Source organism: Argopecten irradians, chromosome 6 (assembly GCF_041381155.1).
Source record: "Argopecten irradians isolate NY chromosome 6, Ai_NY, whole genome shotgun sequence".
In the NCBI taxonomy this organism is placed as follows: domain Eukaryota; kingdom Metazoa; phylum Mollusca; class Bivalvia; order Pectinida; family Pectinidae; genus Argopecten; species Argopecten irradians.
In genome coordinates, this window is record NC_091139.1 from 2851614 (window position 1) to 2862695 (window position 11082).

The window sequence follows — 11082 nt, forward strand, 5'->3', positions numbered from 1 at the left end:
ATTATATATATTTCTGCCCTTGGTCTCTAGTTATGCCTATTTTATTTTGGGACAGCTTCCAAAACATGGGTGACAGGAAGCCTTTCGGATTTTGAAAATTGTGGATATGTCATCATGCACTTTAGCAAATTTCGTTAATTTTTAAGTGTAATTTTCCGATATTATCTAGTTTTAGAAGATAAACCCTGCCCATACTCGATACTCCAAGGGTGTTGATCACATACGATCTCTACACCCCTGGACTATCTCATAGTAAAACAGCTCAGGGATCATTTTCTTTGAAGATTACAGAGAGCGATGCCCTACTTCAAAGCCATACAGTCAACCAATGCGTACCATTAAACGTCTCTTTTGATGTACATCAAAGGACTAAATTACCTGTTCTGTTGCCTCCAGTTTTACTATGAGATAGTCCAGGAGTGTAGAGATTGTATGTGATCAGAACCCCTGGAGTATCGAGGATGAAACCACTATACCCACAGGTATTTCACAGGTTGTTAGTCTGAAAACCTGTGATGGTAGGCCCATCTGTGATTAGAACTATTTCAATACTACTATTCTTTTATTCTCTCATCTGGTCAACATCAAATGACTAGCGTTCACCAATGAGGAATGAAGGACAAAAATAGATACACTCAGTTACTCAACTATGATAAGATGTCAATATGCCAAAGGTAAATCAAGAATACAAAACTAATAAAAATTTGATTCAATTGTTTTAATTGAAGCAACAGCAAAAACACAGGGTAATGATAAAAAAAATTACTTGATTGAATTTTTTACAATGCTGAAGTTTGTTCCAACCATTAGAATAAATAATAGATTTAATATACCTCTGTCACTCGAAAATGTTTCCTTTTGGTCTAAAACTACTTTTTGTAACATTTCTTTAAAAAATTAACTCAATCATCTGGCTAAAATCTTGTCTAATATATACATCTATACCTTAATGAATTTCTTGGTTATTGCAATGAAGTATTTTTAATGTTTAAATATGTAGAAACATTCGTCATTAAATGATTTTTTAAATGTTTTTTCCTTTCTTTTTGTACATTGATGATTATTGGACATAGTTCTGTTCTTCAAATACATGGACTAACACATGCCACAATTAAAGCACAATGAACACAGGGATAAGGAGACAATGCTTTCTGCAGATCTACCCCGACATTAATGGAAAAATTCAGTACAATCTCACTAAATACGCACTCTCACAAAAACAGCCACCCACACTCATTTAATCAAATCCATACATCATACTTGGCTATTAACAGTACTTAAAATGACATTCAGTTCAATTATTTTGATAGAAATGAAGTCACAACATCAAATACATTTGTAAAATATTTTGGCAAAAATGAAATAAGTTTTTTTCTTGTTGGTTTTTCAGTCTGGAATTTTTAAATTTACAATTATTATATAGATCTAGTATATTTATAGGCAAAATCATATATCAGAAACTTCAAAAAAGAAATATCAAAATGTGCAATAGTATGTTACTTTAACTTCAATCCATAAAATTTAACAGAAAAATGTTCCAATAGAATAAGTCGGCTTTCTTCAATAAAATAACATTAAATTGTGAATCACCATGGTCAGACCCTTTAAATTCATTATAAACAATCTTATCTGTCTGTGAAATTGACAGCTATTGTATTCCTCTCTCAAACAAAAACAATGCCACACATGCATAAACAATTTTAAATATATTCCTATAGAAAATTTGTGAAAATTAACTTTACAAGCAATACATTGTGTTGCTTAAATTTCAAAATAAAATATGGAGTATTTCTTTATTCTACAATTATTAGAATAATAGAATCACCAATATTGAATATTCAAAAGGTTTTAGTTTCTCACAATTTTCAAAACAAAAGAGAGAAAAGACCAAATGCATGTACATCTCGAAATGGGAAATCTTTATAAATTGAAAAGTATGATCTATTCTTAACTTCATTGAAATATTTCCAACAATTATTTAAACTATTAGTGATACAGAATAGAATCATTATAAGCAACTCTAAAATACAATGAGCACCCTATTTATAAAACATTCTGTACACACACCCTAGTGACGGTATGATTAACTATCATACAGTTATAGATATATATACATGTACGTAATTGTATCTCAAATTACCAACATCCATCGCACAGTGATCAATACAAATGTACCGCAAATAATCACCATGACAACCAAAATTTATATCATTCAATACACATGTTATAAATATGTCTTCATTCCACGTCCATAACCCATACTTCAATAACTAACCTTAGACAAAAAGATTTTTATATGATGTAACACTGTACTGTAGTGATAACAAATCAGGCATCATCGTCAGAAACCTGTTGCTGATTTCTCTATGCTCACTATTCCAACTTTGCATTTTAGAGATTTAGCTCCTTGCAGGTAGGTATCGATTGTTACATCATGATTTTGTAAATGCAATTCATGTGGTTTTCTTAGAAAAATATGACGTTACGCTCGCAAACACATGACGTAACAATCAATACCTACCCGCAAGGGCAAATAACTCTTAATATGCAAATACAGAATACTTAATAAATGTAGTGTAGCTTAGTGCAATCAACCATGGATCTCAGAAGATAGTCAGCATTTAGTATTTAAATACTATTTACCTTCAGTTTTTAATACTTGGTGAATTATTGGCATGAATTTTTAATCAATGACATCATGATGAGTCTTCAGGAATTATAACTGATACCACTCCAAAAAGAGTATTGGTAAATCACAAATCACATGATCCTATGGAATGGCTTACTGTAATGTAGCTGAATGATTAATTCTGATTTACAGTACTAACATCTCCCTAGAGCTTGTTGATAGACACCTGGTCACCTTGACCCATATATAACAATCTAAGCTCTTTCCATAATTAATACAGTTAAAACAAAACTCAATCAATGATTGACTTTTTTCACATATGCATTCTTCTGCTTGAAGTGGTATGTATCCAGCTCACTGATTGGTCTAGATCTTGTGTTAATATATTTGAGCCAGTGCTATTGATTGGCTGCTTCACAAGCATCTATCCAGTCACTGTAAACATCTATGGCTTCTGAAAGGTCTGTATTATAGGTTAAGTAAAACAGAAATTCCTCATTAACATTACAGCTCCAAACTACTTTCATACTTTTTTAATAGTTACATAATAATAATATGCTGTATTCGCCCTAATTAGCGCCCCTCCCCTTTTCTGGAGAAGGAGTTGAAGTTGTATTAATGCCCACATGCCATGAATTTAATGATTTTTTAAAACACGTGATGTCTCTGACATCATTGTTTCTAGTGATGTCACGGTTCATGTTTTTTCAGCACGTTCGGTTTCAACTTTTTTTGATCGGTTTTCGGTTTTTTCGGTGCGGTTCAGGCAAATCATAATTGAACACTTTTTAAGTCTATTTTCTATCAAAAACAAGTTTTGCTTTAGATTTAAAGATGGTATATCACTTAAACAAATGTTTTTTTTTTCTTTATCAAAATTTCACTTCTAATTAAAAACATATAATTTATTGCGTCCTGAAAAATAATCCACAGCACTATATCCTATATAGATTGAAGTTCTAAAAGTGCATGCAGCAAAGAAATTCATTAATTATTTTATATCATTTTGTGTCTTAATTAGACATATAACACGATTAAATACCAATTTTTGTTCAAATATTGAGTATCATTTATGATCTCTCAGCAGTGGAACATCTTTAAAAAACATAATTGAACATTTTCTTATCTTTTTAACTCTTTCAGTACTATTGACACATTAATCAGTCACAGAGAGATATATGTCCTCGTATCCTTTATGATACATTATTTCGTCACTAAAACTTTTCTCGTATCCTTCATGACGCATTATTATGTGATGATTGACATGTGAAAATCGTAAGTTTTACCGCAAATCAATACATCGGTATTATCTCAGAAAAAGTGTTTTTAAAAAGTATTATGCATTGGAATTATAATAGAGATAAACATTATTACGTACCAGGTGCATGTTCAATCGTAAAATGGTTTAATTCACGGAATATTGGCCGACGGAAACGCGATTGTTTACAATCGGCAACACAATGGCGGCTTGATTTAGCTGCCGATATTCTGCGGGATTAATGTTATCGAAAAAATATATTTAAAAAATCATCAATTATAAAATATCAAACATTAAGTGAAATATATCATTTAGATATTATGTATGTGCAAAAAAATGTCCGCAGACAGCAAAAAACGATCTTCTGAATGACTGAACTTGCACACGTGTTACACATATATGTCGGTCAACAGGTGTATTTCTCGGGATTCTGACAAACAACTTCGCCGTATTTTCAATGAAATAATCTGCAATACAGTTTATACACGTAAATTACAGGTATTATAGGACTGTTATTTTTTTAATGAACCGAACTTGTTTGATATATAGTACTTGAGGTCTAAAGAAAGGAAACCTGATATAGAATGATTTAATACTACACATCCATGAATGCAAGAATCTATTATTCATCACTTCATATCTTTTAAATTTATCGATGTGGGAATATATGAAGCAAAATTCTTTTTAATTCATTGCTGTATTATAACGAATTATTCTTCAAAGAAATTAATCATCATGTGATGTATCTCAAGATTTGTATGTAACGACACGGCTTTATAACATGGTAACTAGAACAGGTAGAATTAATTAATTATTCAACAATATATACTGTTTATATGATCATTATGAAAAAGGATACAATTGATATTTGTCTGGAAATCCTCTAGGCATACATTACAAGTAACAAAGCCGGTGTTTCTCTCCCTGTCCCTGTAAAATGCAATACAATGAAACTTATGGACAAAGATGAAACAAAACAACCCTATGCTGATAAACAAACAAAACAAGTCCCGATACACAGTCATTTTGCTAACATTTTTAATTACTCCATTACTCAAATCTATCATCCTGTAAACAGAAAAAAAGGTGTGTGTCACTGTGTGTCTAATTTGCAGACATCCCTCCTATGTATGGAAATGTGTTAAAATAGGTGGGGGTCAATTTGCGGAAGGGGTCTTATTTGTGTTTAATTACTGTACATGAAAGTGTGTGTACTATGGAGACATTCAGTATTTGATCTGAATGTAGATTATAAGTTATTCTAAAGACTAAAATTTGCTGAACTGATCATGTTCAATCCCATAATTTACATTAATATAATTGTCACACAAATCTTTTATATTGCTAATCACCAATATCTCAATTTTTTTTAGCTTAATTTTTATATTTGCTAGACTATATTTTCCGAGTAACTGAGTAAAGTAAAAGATATATATAAGCCTAAAATGACTGCAGCAAGAGATAGCTATTATGCATTGTTACAGAGTTATATGCAATTGTGGGTAGGTATTCATTGTGAGGTCATGATCATGTGAGTTTAACGTTGTACTTTTCAGAGAAAATGATGTGGATTGCCCACACAAAATAATGACTCTCAACAGATACCTACCAGTAAGGGAGGTAACTGTGATATGCAAAGATGAAAAAATATACTTACAGTTTAACTTCACATGACTTTTCGTGATTACAGAAAGGGCAGTTGAATAGGGTAGCTAGTGGCTCTATGGCCTTCCTCTTTGGAGGGGGCTTGTTAGCCTTCTTCCTTCGTCCCATCTTAAAAACTTTTCTGTCTGAGTAAATCAAAAAGATAAATTAGAAGTTTCCAAATCAACAGCATTATCTTAACGGTCCACAATCTTCCGTACCAGCTTTTAATTTCTAAATGGAGATGTAAAACTAGATTGATAATTGTGTAGTGTCACAAAATTTATTAGTTTAACGATTTATAAATATTATTCTTACCATCACTGGGTACACTCTCTGAACAATTACTGTTGTAATTATTAAAAGAAATCAAATGTTATTTTCATAAGTTTCCTATTTCTTTAGAATCTTCTGTTTCCTGTCGTCGTCCTAATTACTGCATATACATTTGTACGTTAACTATCACAGCAAAACAGCAAAATGAAATTTTACTGTTAACATAGATTTTGCAGGAAATCTTGCATTTGTTTGGTAACCTCATCTTAAGTCATAGGATTTGATGTATAATTTCTTATATGTTATTATAATTTTTTGGGTTATTTTCAGAGGAACAGTGTTTTTGTCCTTTCTTTATGCTCCATGCAATCAGTATGTTTATAAATTATCACATTTGAAATGAAAGAATTGACCTTCATATGTATAATTAGGTACTTTTCTAGAATTTTCCAATAAACACTGGACAGGGGCAGACACTAACTTTATCACCTTAGCAGACCAGAGGGCTGCCATGTACTAGTTATCCTTGCAATTGGTAGTTGTGATTCTGCTCTGGGTGCCATGGATACAAATTCTGTATTTCAATTTACAAAGATCATGATAACGACATGGAATTTATTATATATAAAATTATTGTAATTATAAATGTCTCCATGCAGTATCTTCATTCACAGATTTCTGCCTTTGGGTAACTATTAAGATTAATGATTACTCAAATTAGTAACTGCTACTCAAATGCAGGTTGATATGCGGGTTGTGCCAAACCAGTCAGATGTATGTACCACATTGAGAAATTTCATATGTATATGATGATGTTGTAATGTAACAGATGTTTCAAATATGTGGTGTCATTCTAAACCCCTAACATTGGGATATTGTGTATTGTGTATGTGGTAGTAAATAGAAGCTCCAATATTGCAAGCTCCTATATGGTTACTCCCATGACATGAAAGTCGACTGGTCAGCCGTTTTTTAATCGGACGTTATTTTGCTGACTGTCGACTCTCATTTCCGAAGGCCTATTTTTGATGCAGCTTCCGACGTCAGATGAAGGCGGAATGAAAAGTGCAATAATATCAATATTTATAGCTCTAACAGTGATAACATTGATGTGTACTTACAGTTTAGGTATTAATTATCCCATTTATATAAGTAAACCATAACTTGAGGCCTCATAAAATACTATTATAGCGGATTAGAATTGATGAATCCCTTCCGTAACATTTTGACCTAGTTTTAAATATGGCGGCTGGTTACTACAAACAAGAGGCCCAGAGGGCCTGTATCGCTCACCTGGTTTGTAATGCCAAGTCATGTTCTGAATACAGGTTCATTGTTTCTTTTCTAAAGGAATTCGAATATATTAACCTCTAAATCCCCTATTGGGCCCACCCCTCCTGCCCCCGGGAGGTCAGAGCCAACATTTATAGAAGTTGTGGCCAAATTTGGTTACATTCCATGCAGAACTCTATGACTAGTAGCGATTTAATGGATTTACCTCTATTTCCCCTATTGGGCCCCGCCCCTCCTGCCCCCTGGGACCAGAGCCAAAATTTATACAAACTCAGTTCTTATTCTCCCAAGGATATTTCTGGCCAAATTTAGTTACATTCCATGCAGAACACTATGACTAGTAGCGATTTAAAGGATTTACCTCTATTTCCCCTATTGGGCCCCGCCCCTCCTGCCCCCGGGGGGTCAGAGCCAAAATTTATACAAGTTCTTTTCCCCTTCCCCAAGGATGTTTATGGCCAAATTTTGTTACACTTCATGTAGAACTCTATGACTAGTAGCGATTTAAAGGATTTACCTCTATTTCCCCTATTGCGCCCCGCCCCTCCTGCCCCCGTGGGACCAGAGCCAAAATTTGTACAAGTTCTGTTCCCTTTCCTCCAAGGATGTTTGTGGTCAAATTTGGTTACATTTAATTCAGAACTCTAGGACAAGTAGCAATTTAAAGGATTTACCTCTATTTCCCCTATAGGGCCCCGCCCCTCCAGCCCCCGGGGGGCCAGAGCCAAAATTTAAACAAGTTCTGTTCCCCTTCCCCAAGGATGTTTGTGGCCAACTTTGGTTACAATTCATGTAGAACTCTATGACTAGTAGCGATTTAAAGGATTTACCTCTATTTCCCCTATTGGGCCCCGCCCCTCCTGCCCCTGGGGGATCAGCGCCAAAATTCATACAAGTTCTGTTCCCATTCCCCCAAGGATGTTTGTGGCCAAATTTGGTTACAATCCATGTAGAACTCTATGACTAGTAGCAATTTAAATGATTTACCTCTATTTCCCCTATTGGGCCCCGCCCCTCCTGCCCCCGGGGGGTCAGAGCCAAAATTTATACAAGTTCTGTTCCACTTCCCCCAAGGATGTTTGTGGCCAAGTTTGGTTACAATTCATGTAGAACTCAATGACAAGTAGCGATTTAAAGGATTTACCTCTATTTCCCCTATTGGGCCCCCGTCCCTCCTGCCCCCTCGGGACCAGAGCCAAAATTTGTACAAATTCTGTTCCCCTTCCCCCAAGGATGTTTGTGGCCAAATTTGGTTACATTCCATTAAGAACTCTATGACTAGTAGCAATTTATAGGATTTACCTCTATTTCCCCTATTGGGGCCCGCCCCTCCTGCCCCCGGGGGGTCAGAGCCAAAATTTATACAAGTTCTGTTTCCCTTCCCCCACAAATGATGTTTGTGGCAAATTTGGTTACAATCCATGTATAACTCTAGGACAAGTAGCGATTTATAGGATTTACCTCTATTACCCCTATTGGGCCCCGCCCCTCCTGCCCCCGGGGGGTCAGAGCCAAAATTTATACAAGTTCTGTTCCCCCTCCCCCAAGGATGTTTCTGGCCAAATCTGGTTACATTCCATGCAGAACTCTATGACTAGTAGCGATTTAAAGAAAATGTTGACGGACAGATAAACGGACGGACAGACGGACGGAAGACGGACTCCGCGCCATGACATAAGCTCACCTGGCCCGAAGTGAGCTAAAAACAAAATGTGAATTAAAGCGGGCAGAATGCAAGTAAAAGTAAAGGCAAATCAAGCGTTTTGGGAACTTTGCAATTCGTTTTTAGCTCACCTGGCCCGAAGGGCCGGTGAGCTTATGTCATGGCGCTGCGTCCGTCGTCTGTCCGTCAGTCAACATTTCCTTTAAATCGCTACTAGTCATAGAGTTCTGCATGGATTGTGTAACCAAATTTGGCCAGAAACATCCTTGGGGGAAGGGGAACAGAACTTGTATAAATTTTGGCTGACCCCTTGGGGGCAGAAGAGGCGGGGCCCAATAGGGGAAATAGAGGTAAATCCTATAAATCGCTACTTGTCCTATAGTTCTGCATGGATTGTAACCAAAGTTGGCCAGAAATATCCTTTGGGGAAGGGGAACAGAACTTGTATAAATTTTGGCTCTGACCCCCCAGGGGCAGGAGGGGCGGGGCCCAATAGGGGAAATAGAGGTAAATCCTATAAATCGCTACTTGTCCTAGAGTTCTGCATGGATTGTAACCAAATTTGGCCATAAACATCCTTGGGGGAAGGGGAACAGAACTTGTATAAATTTTGGCTCTAACCCCCTGGGGGCAGGAGGGGCGGGCCCAATAGGGATAATAAAGGTAAATCCTATAAATCGCTACTTGTCCTAGAGTTCTGCATGGATTGTAACCAAATTTGGCTAGAAACATCCTTGGGGAAAGGGGAACAGAACTTGTATAAATTTTGGCTCTGACCCCCCGGGGCAGGAGGGGCGGGGCCCAATAGGGGAAATAGAGGTAAATTCTATAAATCGCTACTTGTCCTAGAGTTCTGCATGGATTGTAACCAAATTTGGCCAGAAACATCCTTGGGGGAGGGGAACAGAACTTGTATAAATTTTGGCTCTGACCCCCAGGGGCAGGAGGGGCGGGGCCCAATAGGGGAAATAGAGGTTAATCCTATAAATCGCTACTTGTCCTAGAGTTCTGCATGTATTGTAACTAAATTTTGCCAGAAACATCCTTGGGGGAAGGGGAACAGAACTTGTATAAATTTTGGCTCTGACCCCCCGGGGCAGGAGGGGTGGGGCCCAATAAGGGAAATAGAAGTAAATCCTAAAAATCGCTACTTGTCCTAGAGTTCTGCATGGATTGTACCACCCAAATTTGGCCAGAAACATCCTTGGGGTTAACAGAATTCGTATAAAATTTTGGCTTTGACCCCCTGGAGCAGAAAGAGTGGGGCCCAATAGGGGAATTAGAGGTAAATATTCAAATTCCTTCAGAAAAGAAACAATGAACTTGTATTCAGAACATTACTTGGCATTACAAACCAGGTGAGCGATACAGGCCCTCTGGGCCTCTTGTTTCTATTTACCGGCCGGATCGCTTTCATCATGAAGCTTTGTCTGGGTCATGAAAGTTTACGTTAGGAGATGTTAATATATGATTTAGATGGATTTTACGGCTGATTTTGTCAAAAAACTTTATTGTTGATTTATGAAAAAGAGGTAGGTATTTGACATTGATAACGATTTAAATATGATTTAAACGTTTTTTTTTTTGTCACAATCCAAATTTTGAAAATGTTACCCTCAGCATCGGGTAAATGGCCTATCGGAAGTTAGAGGTTAGACACGACGTAATGTTCCAAAAGTGTCTCGTCGTGCTATACCTCTAACATTGTTGGAGTACTATATGGTCTAAATTTACACTCATTGAACAGATGAAATGAACAAATATAATTTTCCAGAAGGAAATTATCAAAATTGGCAGTAAGCGCTTATCTATTAATTCATTACAAAATTACCTTAAATTATATTTTCAATATTAATGAAGATAATCTTCTAAGACTTTTGCGCCGTTTACAATTGTGTAAATGTTTATGCAAATACCACGATCCGTCATAACTGGTTAGGACACCAAAACGTGGTCGTATGGATTTCATACTTTCCCCCGTACGGTTTGCTTATATACGCATATCAGTTGTATCAAAACTGTAAACAAGTTCTACTTTTACGTATTAAAATCACAAAACATTCTTACATTAAAACGTGTTACAGCTGCTCGTGCAACCACCCTTGTGTTGATACCGGAAATGATGTTTTGCCGCGTAAGGGCAATTATAACCGATAAATTGTGAAATTTAAGAGTTGAAAAATGTATTTTAGAATTCCAATTCAAGTAAAATTAAATCTAAAGCATAAAATGAAGATAATGTGTATCATAATGCATATAATTATATCAAATATTCTCTACTGTCATTCCAGTAAAAAGCGTAATGTTATCGACTATATT

At 35.9% G+C, this 11082-nt stretch overlaps 1 protein-coding gene across 1 annotated transcript; it reads right to left on the minus strand.

Annotated features, from left to right (window-relative positions):
* Positions 1–703: 703 nt before the first annotated feature.
* On the minus strand, positions 704–10973 carry LOC138324725 (transcription elongation factor 1 homolog). Its single transcript, XM_069269829.1, has 4 exons — positions 10831–10973; positions 5545–5677; positions 4747–4817; positions 704–3092 (listed from the first exon to the last, which is right to left on the minus strand). Exons 2-4 carry the CDS (start codon positions 5658–5660, stop codon positions 3028–3030), a joined length of 252 nt encoding a protein of 83 aa, XP_069125930.1. The 5' UTR covers positions 5661–5677; positions 10831–10973; the 3' UTR covers positions 704–3027.
* Between the last annotated feature and the right edge of the window lie 109 nt (positions 10974–11082).